This window comes from Thamnophis sirtalis, unplaced genomic scaffold (assembly GCF_051295495.1).
Source record: "Thamnophis sirtalis isolate CommonGarterSnake01/CBP01778 unplaced genomic scaffold, rThaSir2_p1.2 scaffold_3, whole genome shotgun sequence".
Classification (NCBI taxonomy): Eukaryota; Metazoa; Chordata; class Lepidosauria; order Squamata; family Natricidae; genus Thamnophis; species Thamnophis sirtalis.
Window position 1 is genome coordinate 53,707,445 of NW_028261383.1, and position 25,239 is coordinate 53,732,683.

At 38.1% G+C, this 25,239-nt stretch overlaps 1 protein-coding gene across 4 annotated transcripts in view; it reads left to right on the plus strand.

Moving 5' to 3' along the window:
* LOC106554500 (contactin-4) overlaps positions 1-25,239 on the plus strand; it is a 566,498-nt gene that overhangs the window by 526,937 nt on the left and 14,322 nt on the right. For 2 of the 4 annotated variants that reach the window (XM_087708897.1, XM_087708898.1), the window contains exons 13-15: positions 13,787-13,962; positions 16,360-16,480; positions 23,577-23,735. In XM_087708897.1, the coding sequence (XP_087565023.1) occupies positions 13,787-13,962; positions 16,360-16,480; positions 23,577-23,735 (456 nt within the window). Of the gene's footprint in view, positions 1-13,786; positions 13,963-16,359; positions 16,481-21,436; positions 21,521-23,576; positions 23,736-25,239 lie in introns of all 4 variants that reach the window. The other 2 variants (XM_087708901.1, XM_087708899.1) reach the window with 2 other exon arrangements.

Here is a 25,239-nt window from a genome sequence, read left to right on the forward strand (position 1 = left end):
TCAGTTCATGTGCTGTTACATACCCAAATAGCAAAAATCATTTTATTTCTTGTTCGGGAAAAGAACTACACAGCTGCAGTACAAAAAATTGCTGATAGGAACAGAAATCCCTATCCTCTGATCTTACAGTGACTCCTACAGTTAAAAATTACTTATCAGATTACTTTTGTAAAATGGAAATTGTCAGGACCCCTTACAAATCAGCTTGATTCTGGCTTACCCTACAAAGGAAGTACTTTATTCTATATAGATATGCCTTGGAGATATTGTGGGTTTCCAGACCACTACAATAAGTCAAATATATCACATAAAGTGAGTCATATAAATGTTTGGGTTTCCCAGTGAATATAAAGGTTATGTTTACTTTGTGTTGTTGTCCATTCATTGGGTAATAGCATTATATCTTAAATATATACACATACATCTTAATTAGAGAAATTCTTTACTGCTCAAAAATGCTAATCATCATCTGAGCCTTCAGTAATTTGTAATCTTTTTGTTGGTGGAGGGTTTGTGGAAACCCCCCCACACACACATACACACACATCCATCGCATTGATGGATGATCTTTGGAGAGCCAGAGATGAAGGACATCCCTCCATCCTGGTCCTCCTTGACCTCTCAGCGGCTTTCGATACCATCGACCATGGTATCCTTCTGCGAAGACTGTGGGAGGTGGGAGTGGGAGGCACCGTGTTACGGTGGTTCTCCTCCTACCTCTCGGACAGGTCGCAGTCGGTGTTAGTGGGAGGGCAGAGATCGTCCCCAAGGCCCCTGAAATATGGGGTGCCGCAGGGTTCGGTCTTATCCCCCCTACTATTTAACATTTACATGAAACCGCTGGGAGAGATCATCCGTAGGCACGGGATTAGATACCATCAATACGCGGACGATACTCAATTGTATCTGTCCGCCCCGTGCCAAATCAATGAAGCGGTTGACGTAATGGACCGGGGGCTTGAAGCCGTCATGGACTGGATGAGGATTAACAAGCTTGTGCTCAACCCAGAAAAGACCGAGTGGCTGTTGTGTTTTCCTCCCAAAAATTTGGCCACTAATCCAACACTCAGGCTGGGGGGTCAAATTTTACACCCCTCAGAGAGGGTTCGCAACTTGGGAGTCCTCCTGGATCCACAGCTGTCATTCGACCATCATATAGCGGCTGTGACCAGGGGGGCATTCGCCCAGGTACGCCTGGTGCGCCAGTTGCGACCCTACCTGAACCGGGAGGCCCTCACAACAGTCACTCGGGCCCTCGTGATTTCTAGGCTGGAATACTGCAACGTGCTCTACATGGGGCTGCCCTTGAGGAGCATCCGGCGACTTCAGCTAGTGCAGAACGCAGCCACGCGAGTGATCGCGGGTGCACCCCGATTCACCCGCATTACACCTATCCTCCGCGAGCTGCGCTGGCTACCTGTCGATCTCCGGATGCGCTTCAAGGTGCTACTGATCACCCATAAAGCCCTACATGGCAGTGGATCTGGATACTTGAGAGACCGCCTTCTGCCAATTACCTCCCTACGACCTATAAGATCCCACAGGTTAGGCCTCCTCCGCATTCCATCGACCAGCCAGTGTCGGCTGGCAACCACAAGGAGGAGGGCCTTCTCAGCAGCGGCCCCGACCCTTTGGAACGAGCTCCCCGTAGAGATTCGCACCCTCTCCACCGTCCAGGCCTTCCGCACAGCCTTGAAGAACTGGCTCGCCCGTCAGGCCTGGGGATAAGGACCATTACCCCGCCCGAATGTTGTATGCATGTTGCTTATTATTTTATTATGTGTTGTCGTCTTAGTGTTGTATTCCCCCCTCCCTGGTTTTCTGTGAGCCGCCCTGAGTCCCCTCAGGGAAAAGGGCGGCCTACAAATAAAATCAAATGAAATGAAATGAAATATTCAGTTCAGTTTATTAATTAAATAAACAATATTTATGAAGTGCACTGTAGTGAAGTGGAGTAAAACTAGGTATGCCTATATAAAGCAAGAATTTACTGGTAAAAAGTATATAAATATTATTACAATATAAAGCATCATATACCATAAGAAGCATATAATAAATATAACAATTTGTATACATGTATATTAGATTGATAATACTAATAACGGGGGAAAAACATGGAATTGGAAACTATTAGATAATGTTATCAATGCTAAAATGATTGAATGACTTAGAATAGGAGGAAGCATAATAACAATGTATACAAAGATATCTTGACTGTCAATATGTGAATTTTGATAAAATTCAAGTGATGACTATGGAAAGGACACAGAAAGACCTTGTAACCAATTGACACACTGTGTGTAGTTGAAGAGGCTTTTATGTTATATGTGTTGTGTGTTTGTGTTTGTCTGAAAATAAAAGAAAAATATATTTAAAAAAGTATTTGTGGCAATAGATGATGAAGAGAATAAAATGTTTGGTAGTCAAAATTTTGGTTATGAATCAGGGGTGAAATGGTCTGAAGTCTGCTACTGGTTCGCTATATGCGCCAAACGTGTGCTTCTCGTGCATGTGCACCGCAGCCACTAAGACGCCTTTTCTGAGTCTGCAAAGGTAAGTAGAACAGTGAGGGGGGAGGGAACAGTTGTGCCGTGTGATTAGATTCACTAGAAAGTAGGATTTCCTGCTTTCTAGGGAATATAAATTGCACAGCACAGCTGATTGTCAGAACTTTAAAAAAACTTTTTAAAGCATTTTTTACTACCAGTTTGCCCAAACGGGTAGTAGAAAAATGCTAAAAAAAAGTTCTTTAAAAGTTCCAATTATCAGCTGTGCTACAATCAGCTGTGCTGCGTGATTTCTAGTGAATATAAATCGTGCGGCACAGCCGATTGTCTCACATCTGATTACAGTTTGCCCAAGCTGGTAGCATTTCACCCCTGTTATGAATGTACTTTTATTTAAGATAAAATACAATTCATTGATTCATTGATTCATTCATATTTATATAGCCATCCGTCTGTCAGATGGATTTCTGGGTGGCCAACAAGAATCACAATCATAATTTAATTAAAGCAAAATGCCATTAAAACAATGTGGAGGACTTGATAAGTCTGTCAATTAACCACAACATTCAGACTCCATGAACATCCTGGCCCCAATCCTTGAGAGGAAGCCTAGTCTTCACTGTTTTCTTGAAAGCTAACAAATTACATCTTTCATATTTCTAGGGGCAAGTTCTTCCATTAGAAAGGTACCATGAAAAAGAAGGTACCAGAGTATAAGACGCTCCGAAGTATAAGACACATCTAGCTTTTGGGGAGCAAAACAAGGATGGGGGGGAAATCTGCTTCTGCCTCCCCAGCAATTTGTCTCCTTGCAACAATGGCAAACAGTACAGACATATACATTATTTGTTGTGTTACATTTCAGACTATACTTGTATACAGATGCTGTTAAAATTAATGTGGCTTTCTGGAAGTATAGTTATTCTCTACTATTTAAAAGAAGATACAATAGCACTGGGCCTCTTCAGATCAACCATTTATTTTTAAAAGCTTCTTCATTTTGTTAGCTTGTCTAGAACAATAATAAAGCAGTGTTTAAAAAATAAGTCTAATAATTTGAACATTCTGTAGGCAGTTATAGTTATTGACTTACCTCCTTGCAGCAAACAGCCTGATTAGCACAAGAAATAAAAAATCTGCCTCTGCCTCCCCGCAATTTGCCTCGTGTAGCAAAAAGCAAGTTTCACTTTCAATTTTAGCATGAGCCTTCCGATCATCAATTATTTCAGGCAGCAGGGATTGCCATAGCCTATTGCCGCCTCTGCAAGCCCCATTTTCCCTGTTTGCTGCAAGGAGGTAAATTGCTGGGAGACAGAGGCCAAAGGATTGGGGCCAGTGGGTGGGTGGGGCTACATTCACTGTATAAGACGTACCCAAATTTCCACCCTCTTTTTGGGGGGGCGGGGGGGGAGCTGTGTCTTATATTCTGAAAAATACAGTATATTTCTGAAGGCCAACATGTGGCACTATTCGGAATAATGTGTAGCAAGCTCATGTTGCCAGCTTTGGTAGGATGGGCAGAAACCACCAAGAGTAGAAGTATCCTGAGCTCATGCCATGTACACCATTAATGACCAGCTTCTTGGATTGAACCTGGAAACCTACCAGGAGTCATTGTAGCTTATACCATAGGGGCGTTACAAGGGTATGCTCTGATGTTGCCACTACTGCCAATGCCACTGCATTCTGGACCAGTTGCAGCTGTTGAATGTTATCAAAAGAGCACATTGCAATAGTCCAATCAGGAAGTGACTAAGGCGTGGGTGATCATTTGTATTTCCAAATGTAAAGAAGAGCAGACTAGGTATATAAGATGAATGTTTGCAAATTCTGCCATTCTGCTCTTTGAACATAAACTATGAGTTCAACAGAACCCCCAGATTACGTGTAACTGATTGGTGTGATTCAGACAGAGTTTAAGATAAGGAGGGCACTAAAACTAAACTGTTTTAAGGGGCATCATACTTTTTTCTTTAAAAAGAAAGAATCTGTATCAAAATGCACATAAAAATATGTCGGGTAGATTTGATCATCTACTATCAAGGCAGTGTCAACTGTTAGTGATCACATAGATATTTTTCCCATGACAATCAATCTCTAACTTAATCCTTTGGGTCTTCCACTGTGCACTCATCACCACTGTAACTGAGTCCCATCCACCTTGCTGTTGGTCATTCTTCTTTTCTCTTTCTGTCTCCCTTTCCCAGCATTAGAACTTTCTCCAGAGGGCCAGGCCTTCATGAAATATGTCTCAAAATAGGATCATTTCAGCCTGGTCAATTGTGCTTTAAATTTTGAGATGATTTGTTTAATGATCCACTTGTTTGTTTTGTTGCTCTAAGTCTAAGTTTACTTCCTTAGAGTGTCACAGGAAATACCAGTGCTTGCACTATCTTCTGAACTATTGCAGTTATTCATGCTTACTTAAAATATAAAATTTCCCTAAATATTATTTGCAATATGCTCAGAAAAAATGGAGGGGAGAGGGCATAAAACAGATCATACATCTGCTCGAATAGAGTTGGGAGGAATAAGAATATCTGATTGCCATTTGTTCAGCAATAGCAGCAACTAAAATAACTTCTGAAACAAGAATAAATCACACTGCCAAACCTAAGACAATATGAAGGAGAAGAAGGAAAAGAAGGAATGGATTTGTATTTTGAGAGTAATTCTGGCATTTAACTTTTATTTCCTGTGCTCAGAAGCTCCCTCCAGGTTTGTGTCTTACTGCCTGGGCTATTTTGCATTGGTAGATCATGAGATTCTACTAAGAAGTAGATTCTGAAATCTTGAAATATGCTTAATGCTATACAGAATGTCTAAACAAATTATCAAGCCTTCTTAAACCAAAAATGTACATGTATACCCATATTAAACATAGATTAATTTTTACTGATATTTTTATTTCTACCACTTTTTGAAAATAGAAAATAACAACATTGAGTCTAATGAAAACGGATTTTATAATTAAAGGAACTTTTTTGACAATTCAGATTGGATCAGTGGGGGGTTCCTTCCAGTTCGGATGAACTGGTAGTGGTTTGGTGGGCTGGGTCACTGGAACCAGCAGCGCAACAGACCTGCCACGCCCCTGAACTGGTTCCCCAGTTGGTGCCATCAGCAGCGCCATCTTATTTTTCGCTTCTGCGCATGCAGAATTTTAATTGCACTGCAGGAAATAAGCGCACACAAGAGCAAGCCGGCAGTATTGCTTGCCGGAACCCATCCCTGGATTGGATATGTTTGACTGGTAATCAGTTTCCTTATATGAAGACACCCTTGCCTGCCAACAGTATGTGTATGTGTTTTTTATACTACACTTTTCACTTGCTGCTGCAGTAACGTCATTAAATAGAACTTTTCACTTCTTGAAGTCCTTGAAAAGAGATTAGTAAGCTTTCTCCTTGGGGGTGATTTGTAAATTGCTTTGCAGAGGGCTTAAGCTCATGATGAATATAGCTAGAAAAAGTTTCATCGGAGTTGCATTTGGGTGTCATTTTTTATCAGATTTGTTTCAACCACTCACAGAATACAATATATCAAAGTATACCCCTGGTTTATTTATTTATTTTACAGAACATTATTGGTTTTAAAAAATGATGCTTTTCCAGATAATGGGCATTTATGGATTTTAACTGGATGAGATATTTCAAGGCTCATTCATAATTTTTTTTAAAAGGGAAGATTGGCAATATTTGCAAATATTATTGATTTTTTTCTCCTTTACAACCAAAGTCGATACAACTTTAGAGGATGCACAGATCGTGTTTAACATATTTTCCTGATGAATTAATTTACAGATATGCAAAAACATAGCAAACAGATATATACATACATGTACATAAATACATGTGCACATAGACACACTCACAAACATACCCATCATTCTATTTCCTTTTGGGGAAGCAACAGTATGCCAAGTGTATAAAAATAATTAGTTAAATGATTTAATTTAATTTCATAATTAAAAAATAGTATTAGAGATATGGCAAACAAAAAAAATCATTTCCATTCTCCCGAGGACCAGTTTAGTCTAGTGGTTAAGGCATCAGGCTAGAAAGTGGGTAACTGTGAGTTCAAGTCTTGCCATAGTCATGAAAGCCAGCTGGGTGACCTTGAGCCAGTTACTTTTTCTCTCAGCCACCCATCTCAAAGGTTTGTGTTTATGGGGGAAAATGGGAAGATAGAGGTGTTATATGTTCAAATTCAAACTTTAAAAAGAAAAGTTTCACATCTTCCATGTTTTCTGATTTAATAAACTTCTGATTTATTGTCTGAAGGAATGTCAGCAATTTCATTGCACCACGATTTTCTCACTTCTTCTCAAGCTATTCACCCTTCATGTATTTGTTTTGCAATGTCACCTTTGTGGAATCCTTGGTTCTCTCTGAATGTGGTTCATTTTTTTTACCCAACTACGTAACATCATCGGTGCTAGAAGGAAATAGGATTTTTGGTCTGTTTATATTCAATGTCTTCCCCACGAATGAAGGCGAATATACTTGTCCCAGGATAATGTTGCAGATTTCAATCTGGGTTGGTTACGGGGGACCAGAAGTTTCGTCTTCTGATCTTCTGGAGCCTATCCTCAAGGAACTTCTTTATGTGCTGCCTATCAGAATTGGTAGATTTTTTTTCCTTTGGTAGTTCCTTGATTGTCCTGTTGTCTGCTCTTGTTTGGTATTAAATTTATGTTTTACCAACAAAGAATTAAGGGAGACTTTGTCTGTAAAATGGAAAAATAGCTTGTCGTGAAAGAAACTACCTGGATTGGGGTGAAAGGCAAAAGTGGAAGCAGTATGCTCCATCCCATAATTTGGTAGACCAGGTTGTCCTGATAGACTAGTCCCACCAGAAATGAAAAATGCTTGTTTGGTACTTCTGTGTTGTGGTATTTATATGGTGACTGTTGTGTAGCTTTTTAGATGTAGATTGCTTTTTAGATGTAGCCAGCCATTTTTAAATGTAAATTGGGTATTGATGGCTGGCTACATCTAAAAAAAGTGTAACTTTTTAGATGCAGCCAGCCATCAACACCCCAATTTACATTTAAAAAGCTATACACAACATCCACCATATAAAAATCCCACACATAACAGCCCAGAGCACAAAAATAACTTCCCTGAAGATGGGCTCCAGCATGAGTCCAAAAGCTCAGAAGATAAAACTTATGGTCTCAGGGACAGCCCAGAATGGATCCTGCAGTGTCTTCCCCCGTTGGAATTGGTAGAGGTGTGTTTTTTCTTTGGTAGTTCATTGATTGTGCTGTTGTTTTCTGCTTGTTTGGTATTAAATTTATATTTTACCAACAAAGAATTAAGGGAGACATTTTCTGTAAAACATCTATTTAACACAAAAATAGTTTCTTGTGAAAGTGACTGCTTGCAAAGGCTCCTGGATTGGGGCTGAAAGGTGAAAGCTGAAACAGTATGCCCCATCCCATAATTGGGTGGATCAGGTTGCCCTGATAGACTGGTCTCACAGGAAAAGAAGAATGCTTGTTTGGTAGTTCTATGATTAGGGTATTGTTTACAGATTGATTATTTATCTGGGTGTTGATTATTGGTGAGGATATGTAAATGTTGTTTATCTCTATGTGCCCATTTTTGGCTGATTTGCCTAAGTGTCAAATTTCCAGGAATTTTTTAGTGTTCAATATAGCTTGCTCTACAATGTTCAGAATTTTCCATTTGAAACTATGGTTAAGTCTGTTCATGTGTTGTGAAATTATGGAGTTGTTATCACTTCTTCCAGCTGCTAGTAGGTGTTTATGGATGCACTCTTCTGCATATGTAGCAGCTGCTATGTAGAAAAGGCAGACAGAAGACTCAAGGACTCTACAGTTCAACCTTGGGCTACGAATATTCTCCTATATTAATTTGACCTTCATTCATTGTCTCACATGACCAAGCTATCTCAGCATATTTTGGATGGATTTTTGTTGCACTGTTAATTCATTTTTGTGTATTCCACAATTGATCATCGCTTGCTTTCTTCTACAACATACACTTAAGTACCCCAAGATCATTACATTTCACTTCTTGTTATATTTCTCTTGACATAGCCAGCTCTTATTTCCATATAACAAATTGGGGAGAAGCACATATACAATAGAAGCTATTCCCCTATTTCAATAAACATTCATTCCTCACAATGGATCACAGACTACTCACTACAAGTGTTCCTTGTACGTATCAGCAGAAAGCCATTAAACAACTTAGGAAATATCATCATTATTTTCTTACTTAAAGTTCAGTGCTGAACCACTTGCTAAGTATTTCATTTATTTTTATTTTCATGCATGCCTTGCTTCCATATAGACTATTACTGTATTCACAATCAGCCTTCAGTTCCATATTTGCTCAAATCCACACTTGCACATCATTTTTACTTTCTTTTTCCAGGTCCTTCTTGGCTACTTGCATTCATAGCATTCATTTCAATTCCACTCTTTGAAATATCACTATCATTCTCATTCAAATCAAATTACTATTTCTAGCATGCCCTCACTTCAGTTCCATTCCAAGTCATTCATCACTTTTATTTTTAATTCCATTCACTCTGTTGAAGCTGGCTTGTTTAGCACTTTTCATCCATTTCCCAAGCAATATTTTATTTCCCCCAAAATAGCTCTCTATTTTCCTCTCTCCTTTTTAATCTTCACACTTATGTTTTCCAGCTATCTTTTCTCCTGCTCATACACAATATACAGGATTTTTATCTCATCTCCAGTTTTTGCAGCTATCATTCTCCTGTGTGCATTTTTTCCCTTATTCAAGCTTCTAGACTTCTTCACTCCACCAAACAAACTGTTTTATATTTTGCATCAGCATCTTGCATAATTATTTACACTCCATTTCCCGCTTCTTCTAATATTTCCTTATAATAATTTCTGTCAATTCAAATCTATTTTTAACACTTTTCCATAGAGGATTCCTGGATTAATTCTACTTCCAACCTAGCATCTTTTACTTACTTTGGTACTTAATTTACTGAAATCTCTCAATATTTCATCATGTGTGCATTAGTAGACTTACGTTTAAACTACATATTCAAAACAAGCAGATTTTTTTCTAAATACCCAGTCACTTAAATATTACCATTCTTATGTTTCCAAATTGCCTTCTACTTTCTAATATCAATCCTATCCTTCTTTCATGCAATCAATTTCTTCTGAATTTCATTCATTCAGGACATTGAACAGCATCCCTGATCATTCAATTAACACTGCTCACTGGAGCATAATATAACACTATCACTTGCCTTTATATGTCTATTTTCATATGCATCCAGAACAATGTAGATAGCTTTAATTTATACTTTTTAATATATCTTGCTGACATACCAATACTACCTGACATACATGGTTACAGATAAATGGAATTCATTTGAATTAGTAGGTCATTTTCTAATCAACTCTGAAGGATTTGAACATTCAATAAGAAAGAAAAAAAATCAGACAATATTATCGTAAACATGGGCATTGTACAGACCCACATTTTTAAACATACATTATGGCAATATATAGTGTTGAAGACAAGAGAAGATGAATATGTAAGCTTTAACAAAGGTCAAAATTTGACAAAGTGATAGCTGGGCAAGACTAACCATTTACAAATGTAGGCTTTGTGAGAGAAAATATGATTGAAACAGAGACAGATTTCTGGGATTGGGAGAAAAATTATATCATCTAGGCAGCAAGCTCTAGGGAATAAATCAAAACAAAAATGCAATCAGAACAAGGCAGCACCAATTTTTCAAAGACAGAATGGTTTCAATATTTTGCATGTAACAAATAATGAAAAGGGGAGAACATACTTGTACTGTCAGGAAACCATGGATAGAACACCTGAGTTACAATTGTTGCAATCAGCAACGAAAATAAATAAATTGCCTTTTTAAAGACACATTCTTGAAACTTAAATAATAAGACTGAGAATGAATGTAACTCAATAAAGGTGTTAGGAAAAAAGCTTGCAATGTAGAAACAAGCAATTAAAAATTTAAATGTATATAAGAATGTCAGAATTAACTGCAAAAGCAGAAGAAGGTATTGTATTTCTTTCCTCCGAAAAAATCAAAACATGAGTATTTTGTCCCCAAAAATACCATGTTTTCCCTAAAATAAGACAGGTATTATTTTCTTTTTACCCACAAAATATGGTTTGGGCCTTATTATGAGGGGAGGATTTATTGTTTTGGGGTTGCCGGGTGGCTGCTCTCTTCTGAGCAGGCTCCCAAAGAGCACAGCCTCATGGGCGAATGGCTGTGTTGCGCTGTTGCAGCAGCACAACACAACAGCCATGAAGCAACCACGCTCATGAACAGTCACATGGCAAACTCCCTTTCCAGCTGAGCACACCACCATTCACTGACCTAGGGGTATCACCAAGCTGTATGAGCGCCTGTTGGCCGCTGCCCGGCTCCCACGGCTTGGTGCCTTAGAAATGCCAGTGAATGGCACTCTGCACAGCTGGAGAGGGGGGTTGTGTGAGCGGCTGTTCTGCTCTCGCTCATATGCCTCCCAGCCTCACGATGCCATGGCCCAGCTCTCCCAGTACAGCCAGGACACCTCCGCTGCAACCGCTGTCGTCCCAGCATGGTGAGCCGAAGTGGCGCAGTGGTTAGAGTGCAGTACTGCAGGCCACTTCAGCTGACTGCTACCTGCAGTTCAGCGGTTCAAATCTCACCGGCTCAAGATTGATTCAGCCTTCCATCCTTCAGAGGTGGGTGAAATGAGGACCCAGTCTGTGGGGGCGATATGCTGACTCTGTAAACCGCTTAGAGAGGGCTGAAAGCCCTATGAAGCGGTATATAAGTCTTATTGCTATTGCTATTTTTTGGCGGCTTCCAAACTGAGTCTTCCAGCAGTGGCTGCTCTGGGCATACACTCTATGGTTGTATGTTCTGCTGGCAGCTGGCCCGCAGAATTTTTGGGTCCCAAAAGAGTACCAGATAGAATAACATTGACTTTTCCCTTAATTAAGAATGGGTGGCTCATATTAACGAGGGAAGAGTTAGAAGTATTTGAAAGGACAAAAGTTGAGATTTGCCCTATAACAATAATTAACCAACATCTGGATCAGCCATGTTGAAAAACTTTTAAACTGAATTGAATTCTCAGCTACTTCTCTTTTGGGTATTCAGTTATTTGAGTTTTCCCAATTCATTTTTTTTTATTTTATGTAATATTTTATTAAATGTGTATTACTAAATCATGCTAACTGTCGCTTTTTTGTGGTACAGGTGAAATTGAGGAATTCTACATTTAATATGTTTGCTGCAAGTTATATTGCAAAATATTTAAAGAGTTAGAATTCATCAGTACATTTATCGTTACATTTTCCTAAACTTAAATGAGGATGTTGATATTCAAGCATTCTTACTGACATGTTTCTTGTTTTCACTACTCATTTATAAGTACTATAATTCAAACATATCAAATTAGTTGATATTGGTTTGTAATTCTGATTAAGAAGTAGCCTCTAAAGCCGTGATGGCGAACCTATGGCATGTGCACCAGAGGTGGCACGCAGAGCCCTCTCTGTGGGCACATGCGCCATCACCAGCTGTTCTTCGTGCGCGCTGGCCAGCTACTCTTAATAGCCTGGAAACAGCCCCCAAAATGGACATTTTCCAGGCTCTTTTGGGGGCCTTTTTCAGGCTGTTTTCTGGGCCTGCAAAACAGCTTGAAAAAGCCCCCCAAAAAACAACCCAAAAGCCCCAAAACAGCCTACAAATGGCCAGAAAATGGCCCCAAAAAGCCCCCCAAAACAGCTGGAAAATGGCCAAAAAACAATCATGTGTGCACCAGCCAACTGATCTTCGGGTTTCCAGCGCTTCAGCACATGCACATGCACACTAACATCACTGCTCTAAAAGGTTATTGGTACAAGAAATTCAGGTACAAAAGAAGTGTGATTTGAGAAAGGTGGGTGGGGACCTAGATGTTCCATTGTAAGTGTACCATGCTTACCATGCTTTCCAGCTGTTGCTGGCAGGGTTGGAGACATTTGCAGACTTATGAAATCAGGTATGTTGGGCCAAAATTAAAGAGAAGTCAACTTAATATGGAGCTGTCATTTAGTAGCACAACAAGCCAGTGAGCACTTTCTCCCAACATTTCATTTAGTGCATTAATAATTAATAATAAATAGAGAAACTCTTGGAGCTTTTCCATACTGCCACTTTAAGCTTCTTGACTTCTATCCAAAATCCAGCTAGAAATAAAGCTGGCGTAAGTACCTCATTTCTAGAATTCATCTTGTTCTGACCCAGCTCCCCAAACACAACAAACCCTCTGATGTGAACTCAGAAGATTCCTTTATGTCAGCAGCCCCAGCAAAAAGCTTCTCTCGCAGGCTAATAAATCCGGCCGGAAGATGAATAGTTATCCACCACTATTCATCTCTGCCCCCTGCCTTTTATCCCCAGAGCTTGGATGGGGCTTTGCTAGCAGCGTACTTCTTCCTTCCTCAGGATCAACCCATGGCTTTCTACTGCTCTCCTCTTCTCTGCCTTTTGCGCATCTGTGCATCAGACACTGGACCCAGCTGTTCCTTCTTCTTCATCAACCACCTCAAACCTGGGGGCTGTTGACTCTCCATCTGACAGCTGACGGATGGTTCCGACTCCACCTCTCTCTCTTTGACTCTCTCTCTGCCACCTCTATTCCCTCTTTCCCCTTGGAGGTCAAAGTTGCCCTGATGTTGATCCTGACTCCCACACCTACTCCTCCTCGGATTCAGCTGCTGGAGGAGCCAGCGGCCGACAGTCCACAACACATCTCCTCTTCCTTATTGAACCAGAAGCTTTACATTCTTGTCATTTTAACATGACATCAGTATGATTCTAATACCAGAAGTAATGAAATGTTACTTCTGTCCTCCAGATTCCTAACCTAGGTATTCCTCATTGTATGGAAAATACAACAATGAAATCATTTCTGAAATTCTTCAAGATTTTTTAAAATTTATTTTAAATACTCACCTGCAAATAGGCAAATACATTACAGCAGAGCAAAACAACTTGATAGTGGTATCTACTGTCTAACATGGAAAAACATGCTTTCATTTCTGTGCTATAATTACTAGAAATACTATGATTGTTCACATTATTAAAGTTTAAGATGATAAAAAATATATTTGCTAGTTAGGACAACTGCATTAAATTGATTTTTAAAAATTATGCTGACCAAATATCATGCAAGTATTATTTCAGACTTTTAAATTATACTTTTAAAAATCTGATCATTTATTCTTTGATATTATTTATAGATCCAACACGATTTGTGGTGGCACCTACCAGCATGGATGTCACTGCTGGTGAAAGTATACTTCTGCCTTGCCAAGTATCTCATGATCATCCACTAGACATTGTCTTTACTTGGTCATTTAATGGACGTCTGATAGACTTTGAAAAAGATGGAGATCACTTTGAAAGAGTTGGAGGGGTAAATATTATTAGTAGTAATTGTTGCAGACTTCATGAGTGTACAGTAATAAAATATTGGACAGTTTGATGATATGCTTATATAAACAGAAACCATTTGTATTGTCTGTCTGCTCACACTTATGTTCTCAAATTAAAGCAGTTTATAACTTCAGCAATAAAATATTTGACTTATGTAAGTACTATGTTACCATGTTATCTTCTTGATCACATGATCTAAGTACTTATTTCTTGGAATACTCTGCTTTCCAAAAATAGCAGTTTATTAGTAAAATGTGGCAAATGTAAAACTATACATTCAGGAAGAATCAAATGAGAATCAAATGACAAATTCTTTCAGTATTTGTCAACATTGTCAATAAAATTAATTTTTATTAATTTTTAATTTTATTAAAAAAATATTACTGCAAACGACAACTGAAATCTCAGAGAGAAACTGCCTATTTCTTTTTACAGAACACTAATATATAGGACAGCTCCACCAAAATCTAAAATGAGAGACAAAGCTGTTCTTTGAACAGAAAGCTGCCACTATGCAGGAATGTTCCCCTCTGCAGAATGTTCCCTGCTCCCTCCTTGTCTTTACAACAGAGTTTTCAAACTGTGTCCCAAAGCACCTTAAGGTTTTGCAAGATCTGGATGGAATTCCATGGGAGATGATGGAAGAGAGAGAAAGACAGAGACACAGAGACACAGGAGACAGAGAGAAACAGAGAGAATGATGAATGAATGATATTGTCAGGCCTGCAGCCGGTTCCTTTTAGGATCTTTGGCCTGCCACACTCTCTCTTATTTTACTATGTTGTTTCATTAGTGGGGAATTGGGAGGGGGGAATAGTAAGGAGTAGAATCTGGTGTTGTCAAAAAAAAAAATCTTCTAGAAACCAAGGTCATCTTTTGTTCTCTACACGTCTGAGTCTGACCGGAACTGGATGGGTGGAACTGCCAGCGTGGCAGTGGAAGATTGGACCATGTGATGGATTTGTGGATGTGGAGGAAAGATCATGAACTTTCAACTGGGCAGGAAACCCCAGCAAGCTTTCAGATTAGGATTCCCACAGATGTGCCAACATGTCTCTCTTAATAAAATGGAACTTTGAGGAAAGCTCTGCCTTGGACTCTGATTTAATTTTGGATGATATTTGGAACGCTGACAGATATAGTGTAAACAAACAGCCATTCTGGCCTAAAAAAGGTAGAAACCCATTTTAAGGCCCATAAACCTATCCACAACCTTATAATAAATGTTGTCTACAAAGTCAGGCATCCTTTAATACTTTGCTACAGTTATCTGCCACTGTCAGGCCAAGTTTCTGGCTCAATGAAAAAACCAAGTAGCTGCTAAATTTCCAACAGTTTCCATCTCCTCTTAGTTTTCCTCTACAGGACTATGTGATTCTGCAGATTGGAAACTATGATCAACATTCTTAGAACATAAAACTAATCCCTTCCAGGAAAGCAGCAATTTCAAATGCATGTGCGCGCACACACGCACGCACACGCACACACACACACACAAACACAAATAAGTTATTGCTCTATGCAGGGGGCATTTCAAGCATTCTTTATGATAAGACATATAAATACGTTAAATAAGTAAACAATTTATAGAATAGCCATTATAAAAAAGGAAGAGTCAGAACTTCCTATTATTAATGCAAAAGGCTCTAATATTGAGCAAGAATATAATGCTAATCAATATAATTCTAGATCAGATAGAAATATTTTGCTATCTTCTACGTTAACCCAAGTTCATTATTGAACTCAATGGTAGTTCATTATATGCAGATATGTGTTGGCATATAACGAGAAGCCACACAGAAGCCATAATTGAATCCGCACAATTGCTAATTGGTTACAGATTTTTGGCATTTCAAAAAAAATTATATTGTTCCATGCCGAGTAGTGCAAAAACTTCTAGATTGTAGTCCTTGTGACTTTATACAAATATGTGGTCCCTCTAAATCATGTCTGTGCCACAAGTCTCTGGAAACTACTGTAGATGCCTTATCTTTGGGTTGACCTAAAAGATAAAGATATGCAGAAACCAATGTCCAAATACCAATGAAGGTTGTAAACTGGAAGTAGAACATTTAAAAAATGTAACCCTTTTTTGCATATCACATGCAAAGCAAACTGCTTGACTGACCTGAAATTCTGTTGTCCTTTACAGGGAGCCATACCCTCCTGTTCACACATTTTAGATTATTTATTTTAATTGATTTAATTTTGATTTATAGACCACACTCTCAGTAGACTCCAGTTAGTTTAAACAAGTCATGCCTTGCATTTCCATCAGTTGTTGTAAAAGTAATGCATTAGCCAAGTGGCCGTCATATGGTAATGCTATTTAGAGCTCTTTATAAAGTAGTTGTAACATTTTACCCTACTTTATCAGCAGGATTCAGCTGGTGATTTGATGATCAGAAGCATCCAGCTGAATCATGCTGGAAAATACGTCTGCATGGTGCAAACAAGCGTGGACAAACTATCAGCTGCTGCAGACCTGATTGTAAGAGGTATTTGAATTTTGTTTGCTGTTGTTGTTGTTGTTGTTGCAAAACTATTGCAAATAATACCATAAAGCACAGTTCAAAAGGTTTTTTTGTTCCTTCAACTAGTAATCCAAACAAAAACACCACAGATTGCCTGTAATGTTTAACAAATGCTAATAATTATTATACTTGGATAAAGAAACTAAAATATTGCTCAAGGCATGAAGTGTCTCCATTTTGATATGGATGTGTTTGTGTGTGTGTTGTTTTATTTGTGTGTGTTTTTTTAATGGCATGCATTGTACATAGGAGGTTGACTGCAAGCTGGGAAGGAAATGCCATGCATGCTTCAGTTGCTTTGGCAGCAATAATTTGCCTGTAGCCTTTTTGCCCTCTCTTTTTATTCTTTCCATATCACACTCTCCACATTGGACTTCAAGTGACCTCTTGGCCATGTTTCTGTGACCAAGTACCAAGTACTGTGGTCACATTACTGTGGCAGAGGAAGTCATCTCTGTTGTACTTCATCTTATAAGCATCGCTTGGTAAATATACTGCTGCTACAAAATGCAAGTGGTGGCACTTAAAAAAAATATCAGTGTGACCCCAAATTGCTGACCTCAGTGCCCTATGTTGGCTACATCAGTTATGCAGTCACCTCAGGGCTATTGTGCTTGATTCCTACAGGTACTTTAGTTTGCTTATTTGACCGATGTAGTCAAGAGGCAACATTAGTCAGAGAGAGATTTATACTCTAAAAGCTATACATTAATCTGGTGGCAATTTATTATTGTCCCAGTGGAAGGTTAATGTAGCTTGAATATTTGGGAGGGGGGGGGGAAGCTGTAACAAGTAAAGAGTATTTGTTCTTAGAATCTAATTTTCTTGATTGCCTTGTCTCTCAAATGCCTCTTTTCTGGATAGTCTGATCTCACAGTATCAAACATCCATAGAGAGGGCAAAGTGGAGAGGATCCAAAACACATGTCACAACACTGCAATGCAAAATCTGCCCCTTCACCTGCATGAGACACTGCAATGTGAGAATGAACGGGTGGAGGTCATAATACGCCATCCATCCTTTTAGCATCCCTGTGCTTAGGCACGGCTGCCCATTTGTCAATTATGTAGACATTGCATATTGTGTTTTGGTCACGTAAAAACATTGCAATAAAGAAATTGAACCCTGTCAGGTGCACTGAAAAACAAAAACTGAATACTGCCGGTTGTCCTCTACTTAACAACCACGGTTGGGATTGGTTAAGCAGTGCAGTCATTAAGTGAGACACCATATGACTGCGTCTAATTTTGCAACCTTTTTTGTCACGGTCATGTTAGATACCACATGACCACGACTTGCAACCATTTCTTTTGGCTTCCCTATTGATTTGCTTGTCAAAAGCTGGCTAGGAAAGTTACAAATGATGATCATGTGACTGCAGGATACTGTAATTTTGGTATATAGCTGGTTGCCAAGCACTTGGATTGTCACGATCAGGTTAGATCATGGATGCTGCCATAATCATAAGTATGAGGATCAGACATAAGTCACTTTTTTCATCACGTCATAATTTCAACTAGCAACTAAACAAATGACCATAACTTGACGTCTATATGTAAAAAAGACAAAGAAACAAATCAGTGTAAAACAGATTTCTCACTGTAGTCCAAAAACCTGTGTAAAAAAGCCCCGTATTTTTCATTGCCCGGGGATTGGTTATCTGATGAACCATCTATTTCAGGAAGAATGGACATACACGAGGTTCCGTCTATTAAACCAGAGGTGGGAAACTTTTTATGACTTGTGGACCTCAACTTCCAGAATTCCTGAGCCAGTTCAGGAATTCTGGGAGTTGAGGTCCACAAGTCATAAAGGGGCCATAGTATCCCACCTCTGCATTAAACAGTGTCCTCTGATGGAATCTAGATTTTTGCTTTCCGTACTGCAGTATCCATCCATTGGAAGAATATATTCCAGAGTTCTATTTGGCCTTCACCCTGATCTCTTTTAAAAGATTCCTTAAAACCTAACTGTTCCTCAGACCATGTAGTAGCCCCTTGTATAGTATATGACTTTAAAAAAAAGATTAGTATGGTTTTTTTCCTGATGCCTGTTATTCTTTTGTCTGTATTTTTAAACTTTTAATACTATAGTTTGTCAAGATTCAGGTAGCCCTAAAAATGTAAGCAATGAAATGAAACAAAGCAACCAACTGAACCTCTTTTAGAAGAGCCTTATATTGTTGGGGTGACCTTATTGAGAAGCCATCTTTTATAATCTCATGCACAATATTTGAAAGAATAAATAATGGAGCATCCATTGCTGATTGCAAACTACAGCTCACCTCATATGTAAAGAGACAGTTACTAAGTACAAGTAGTCCTCAGCTTATGAACATTTGTTCAGTGAGACCATTCAAAGGTATTGTAGTGCTGAACGAAAGGATCTATGACTAATTCCCAAAGTTATGGCCATTTCAGTGCCCCTGAGGTCACATGATCAAAATCCAGGCACTTGGCAGCCAACCCAGAGGTGCTTCAACCTTTTTATAGAGAGAAATCAGGAGTGAAATTCAGCAGGTTCTAACAGGTTCTGGAGAACTGGTAGCGGACATTTTGAGTAGTTCAGAGAATCAGTAAATACAACCCCTGGCTGGGCCCAGAGTGGGGTGGGAATGGGGATTTTGCAGTAACCTTCCCCTGCCACACCCACCAAGCCACGCCCACAGAACCAATAGTAAAAAATGTTGAATTTCACCACTGATATAGATACAGGAAAAAAGCTAGTTTATGTTTTGGCAACATAGAAATGTGGGCCTGCTGTATATTCAGCTCTTGAATAAAATAATTGATCCTTATTAAATGCAATAAATAACTCTGTATCAGTCAGGTGAATACCCTGATCAGATTTTACTCATATTTACTTTGCAGCTAATTCTGGATAATGCTTCTGCTTTAATTCAGTGTACACACACACACACACACACACACACACACACACACACACACACAAACACACACACTCCCTTGAAAAGCAGAATGGAAGACTTCCTAGTCTAGTCTAGCTATTCTAGAGTAACTGGGAGGTGGGAGAATTGTCCATTTAAAAAGGCAGCTGCAGTTTATGAGCTGCTCCCTCATGGAATTAAGATATATTGTAGCTTTAGTAAACTCATGCTCCACTTAATGAGAACAAGGTTCAATGAACAGTTTAAATACTCAGAAATTAGCCTGCTAAATATTTAAAATCTGTAATACTTGAAGTTCTTAAGTATATATACATCATTTTGGAGGAAATAATCTTACATTTTATTAGGACTCTTTTAGAAGAAAATACATTACACGCGAACATAGTGAATTTCTTTTTTCATGCATCTGGAGTTGTAGGGATGTTTTTTTAGTGCTCCATTTTCTAGCCACACTCCGCCATCTAGTGGATAAAAGAAACACTAGCCAAACTGGTGAACTAGTTACTGATGTTCATTCATGATGAAAAATATACATTTGCTTAATCAACCAAATGAGTTAGAGCCTAATGTAGTCTAAAACTCCATTGTCATTGTCATTGACATTTCATTTAAGTGTACATATTTAGTTGCACCATCATATTTGGCAAAATAAGCAGGCAGATGATTAAAAAACAAAGGAGAAATTTCTCAACAGTAAGAACAATTAACCAATGGAATGGCTTGCCTTCAGAAGTTGTGGGTGCTCCATCACTTAAGAAGAACCGGACAGCCACTTGTCTGGAATGGTATAGGATCTTTTGCTTGAGCAGAAAGTTGGACTAGAAGACCTCCAAGATCCCTTCCAACTCTGTTATTCTGTTAAAGCACTCTGTAGCACCCTACTAAAAGCTAAGTTCTTTAGTTAAGCAAAGTCTTTCTATTAATGTCAAATCATTTTTTTTAAATTACAATCTTGGGCACAAATGCCATTTAATTGAATTTTTACATTTTACATTTGATGTGTTACTATGGAATCTGCTCTTTGAAAGACTCTGCTAGGTGCTTCTAGCAAACATATTCAATCTCAGGGCTTACCACAAAAACTACGTAGTCAAGCTATTCTCCAAAGCACCTGAGGGGAGAACAAGAAGCATTTTCTGACAGAACAATTAATCAGTGGAGCAACTTGCCTCCAGAAGTTGTAAATGCTCCAATACTGGAAGATTTTAAAAAAGATGTTGGATAACCATTTGTCTGAAGTGGTGTAGGGTTTCCTGTCTATGCAGGAGGTTGGACTAGAAGACCTCTAAGGTCCCTTCCAACTCTGTTATTCTATTTTATTCTATTCTATTTTAACTATTCATTTTTACAGTTGGTGAATCTTCTTTAAGCAGCCATTTTTAAAAGCATCAGGATGAAAGTATAAGATTACGAACCACAATGCACTATACACACAGCTCTAATGATTGATAGAGATAACTCTTATAGAAAAAGTATCATCATGATGAAAACTTACTATGATCATAATTTGGTGTATGCTTACTTAAAGAATCAGTCCCAATAAATTCAAAGGGTTTATTTTTGAGTAAGCACAGCCTATGGTGACATTAAAACATTTAATAATGTTATTACTGAAATTAAATAATATGTCTTTTGCAAGTCCAACATATATATTTAGTAAACTAAATATGTGTGATTTAGTAAACTAAATATGTGTTTAAAAAAAAATATCATATAGCAATTTGTGTTCATACTAACAGCCAGAATTATTAGAAAACCTGGAGAATTTGCATGCTTGTCAATAATTGATTTATGAAATATGTATGTACAGTTCAAGCTGTATTGTTAAAACATTTAATACTGTATGTCAAAGTTCCTGACAGTACAGCCTGTAGTATAAAATAAATAAATAAAAATTTAAATGTTAAATCTACTTTATTTTTAAAGTTTCATTTTCAATATCATTTTGAAAAGAGCAGCTAAAATTGTGACTTCAACTCTCAGTCATCACTATGATTTCACCCTTAAAACAGAGATTTCCCATCTATTTCCTGAGGAATGGAAGACCTCCAGAATGTGGGATATGGGGAAAAGGAAAGTAAAAAAACAAAAACAAGGTACCAAATAGAGGGGAATGGGGTGAAACCTCCATGGGCACCGAAGTAAAATTATTGGGCTAATAAACTTACATCATTCTTCAGGGGTATGGTTTGGTGTAACGAATATGATTCCCAGCTATGTTACTGTATGGAGGACAATTGGCAAACAAGCAATAAGAAGTAGAGAGAATGAGAAGTTCTTATTGCTTCTCATATGCCTATCCTCAGTCAGTAATATTTTTTCCTAATAAAGTCTTCTACTAAGAAAGGCATTCTATTGGATTTTGGTGAATATCTGAATGAGAATATTCCAGATCTGGGGAAATCCTCAGTGAATAGATTTCTCTGCTCTCACTGCTCAGATTTGCTCTAGTCATATGGCCAGTTGGGCAACAGTCCATCTCCTAGTAAAAAGTACAGTGCTACAGGTCAACATAGAGATGGCACAAAATTGCTAAGTGGTTGAAGAAACTGAGCTTGTCAGCTGGACACTTGACAGCCCAGGTTCAAGACCCAGCTCCATGCAACGGTTGAGTTCCCATTACTTGTTCTAGCTCCTGCCTAATCTAGCAGTTAGAAAGCATGAAAATGTGAGTAGATACATTGATACCAGTTTGGTGGGAAGGTAATAGTGTTCCATGCACTTTTGGCTTACAGCCATGCAGGCCACATGAACATGGAAATTGTCTTTGGACAATGCTGGCTCTCTCAGGCAAGAAACGAAGATGAGCATCATGCCCTAGAGCCAGACACAACTAACAGGAAAACCTTTACCTTTTTACAGGTCAGAAGAAAGTTCTCAGGTCAGATGAGACAGTATCCACATTTTTTTCATGCAAAAAACAACACAAAACAAAATCCAAACAAGCCAGATTTGTGAAATAATTCATGAAATCATTTTGCCTCCCCCCCACCCAGATATTAACCATTTCTAAGGTCACTGCCATATTTCACAAAGAGGTATGCAAGGATGACATTGAAACTCTCTATTTCCAAGAAGACATGCAAAGATTACACCAGATAAGTGTTTCAGGCTAAGGCACATTTATCTGAAAAGATAAACCACTGAGCCTTTAGGGCTTACTTCCCTATGACTGTGAATAAGATTATATTGAAAGTCTGTAGCATTCTTACTGATAACATTCTATGTTCAGATTAGAAAGATTTTAGGAATGTAAACATTTTGTCTTTTTCACCATTGTAAATGTTCTTTTTTTCATTTATTCTTTTTATTTTTCTTATAAACCCTTTTAAAAAAACTGAGCTCCTGTATAAGAAAGAATTTTACTCAGGCAAAAATAATAATACCCTGTTTCCCTGAAAATAAGACCTCCCCGGATAATGAGCCCAATCGGGCTTTTGAGCACATGCACTAAAATAAGCCCACCCCTGAAAATAAGCCTTCCCCGAAAATATTGCAACACAGCAGCAGCCATGAGGTGACCACACTCACCACCTCCTGCACCTCAAAAATAATAAGACTTCCCTGAAAATAAGACCAAGTGCTTATTTCGGGAGAGTCAAAAGAAAATAAGACCCTGTCTTACTTTCGGGGAAATGAGGTACTTGTGTCTCTTGTGCTAAAGAACACATATCTCTACTAAAAAAATAACTTTAGTCACTATATTTAAAATTTATCTATGTCAAAATAAAGTTAACATCCAAATAAGATTTTTAACAGAAGTTCTCCCTTAGTGTCAAGAATTTCAATTGATCCAAATCAAAAAGATAATGCCCAAAATATCCCAAACATTTCAAGTTTGTTATAGTTTACGTCACCATCTTGGGCGCCGAAAACTCTGTGGAAGTAGGCAGTGTAGAATGGATCAAACACTGAAATCATTGGGCTACTTTGGACAGTATATTTTGCATCTGGATCTCCTGCAGTTCCTTCTACAAAGAACAGATTTTTTTTTTTATAATACCAATTTTTTTTTCTTAGAATTGAACAGGAAAGTCTTGAAACTCTTCATCTTAAATGTGGACTACTTCTGCAGAAGTAGTTATTTGCTATGTGTATCTCACTGAGGGGAACCAAAATGTATTTTTGTTTATTTTGGATGTTTCGTAACAGGTCCCCCAGGTCCTCCTGAAGCTGTGACAATTGATGAGATAACAGACACTACAGCTCAGGTTTCTTGGAGACCAGGAGCAGATAATCGCAGTCCCATTACAACATACGTTATTCAAGCAAGAACTCCATTTTCTGTTGGATGGCAAGGAGTAAATACAGGTACACAAGCACTTTAAAGCATACAGAGTGTGATTTTTAAACTTTTCTATATACACAAAATGGCCAAGTCAGCGTGAATCTATAAAATGTAATATTGATAAACAGAACATACGGTATATACGATGATCTTCAAAGAGAGTAAGAAAATCAATAATTCCTACAAGTTCACATTCATCATGTTGTTCCCTTTCATGGTGAGCAATATTGTACAGTGCACAGCATAGCCCAAGAAATAAGAAAAAGAGAAGGAACTATAACTAAATCTAATTTATATCAATTCACTCAATCAAGTTAATTCTTTTCTTATTCTATCCATATTCTTTCACCACACGTTCTTTCTTTACTGTCCCAAAGATGCTTTTTCCAGAGGCAACTGGACTTTGTTTTTCTTTTCCTTTCAAGGAAAAACAAAGAAACTCCAGTTGCCTCTGGAAAAAGCACCTTTGGGACAACCATAACCTGCATGACTGAGAATCTCTGTACATTCTTTCTTTACATTAAGTACCATATTCCTCCTCCATTCAGCTTTTTGTTTTTCCTGATGCAGCCAACTTTCCTTGTGGCAAAGTGGTCAGAAGGATGCTTTTAGAACCAACTCTTCTTGCTGCTTTTGAAAAATATTCATTTCTCTTAACAGACCATGTACTTTCCACTAACATTAGCATTTATTCACCGTAACAATTCTGCATAACGTTTATAATCTTTAGTAAATGTCCTTCCATTGCATTTATTTCTCTAGTTCTGGCTTTTTTTTTTCATCATGTATATATAATTCATGTTCATTCATCACACTTTGACACAACCTTCTTCTATCTTAATTTTCAAATCCATGTTCCTTGTATTATATATTTTATATAATATTCACAATGAATCATTAGAGTTTTCGCCCCAAAAACACACAGCATCCCTTACATGCAAAATTAGATACACATTTAGATAATTAACGAACATACTTCTAATTTCACTAAAGCATTTTTAGTGAATACATTAAACAAGGAGCTAATACACATCCTTGTCCTAGTCACTGTTTGTTGTTGAACCATCCTATTCAGTGCCGTACATTTTTAAATCCATCAGATGTATAGTAAGTGTACTATGTGCTGGATCAAAGCATTCCACAATTCAAGCCTATTCACTTCATTAAATTAAGAAGCATACATTAGACGTTTCCCAATCTTACATGTCTTAATTGCCTACTAAACAGCAAAATTAACCTGCACGCTCTGTGCCATTCTTCCTATGTTAGGCACAAATGCAGTCTTGGCACTTGGGTTAGACAAGTGATAATGCTGCTGAACAGGCAAATCATATTCATATTTTAAGATTTTTTTTCAGTATAGTACTATCTATACATAAAAAGTTACCATTTTCAACATTGTTACAGCAATTTTTTAATTTCTTTTTTTAGAATTTTTTTCCTTGGGCATTAGTACTGTACATACAGCATTCATTTCAATTCTACAGATTCATTGCAAACCTCACAAACATATGTTAATACTTCTTG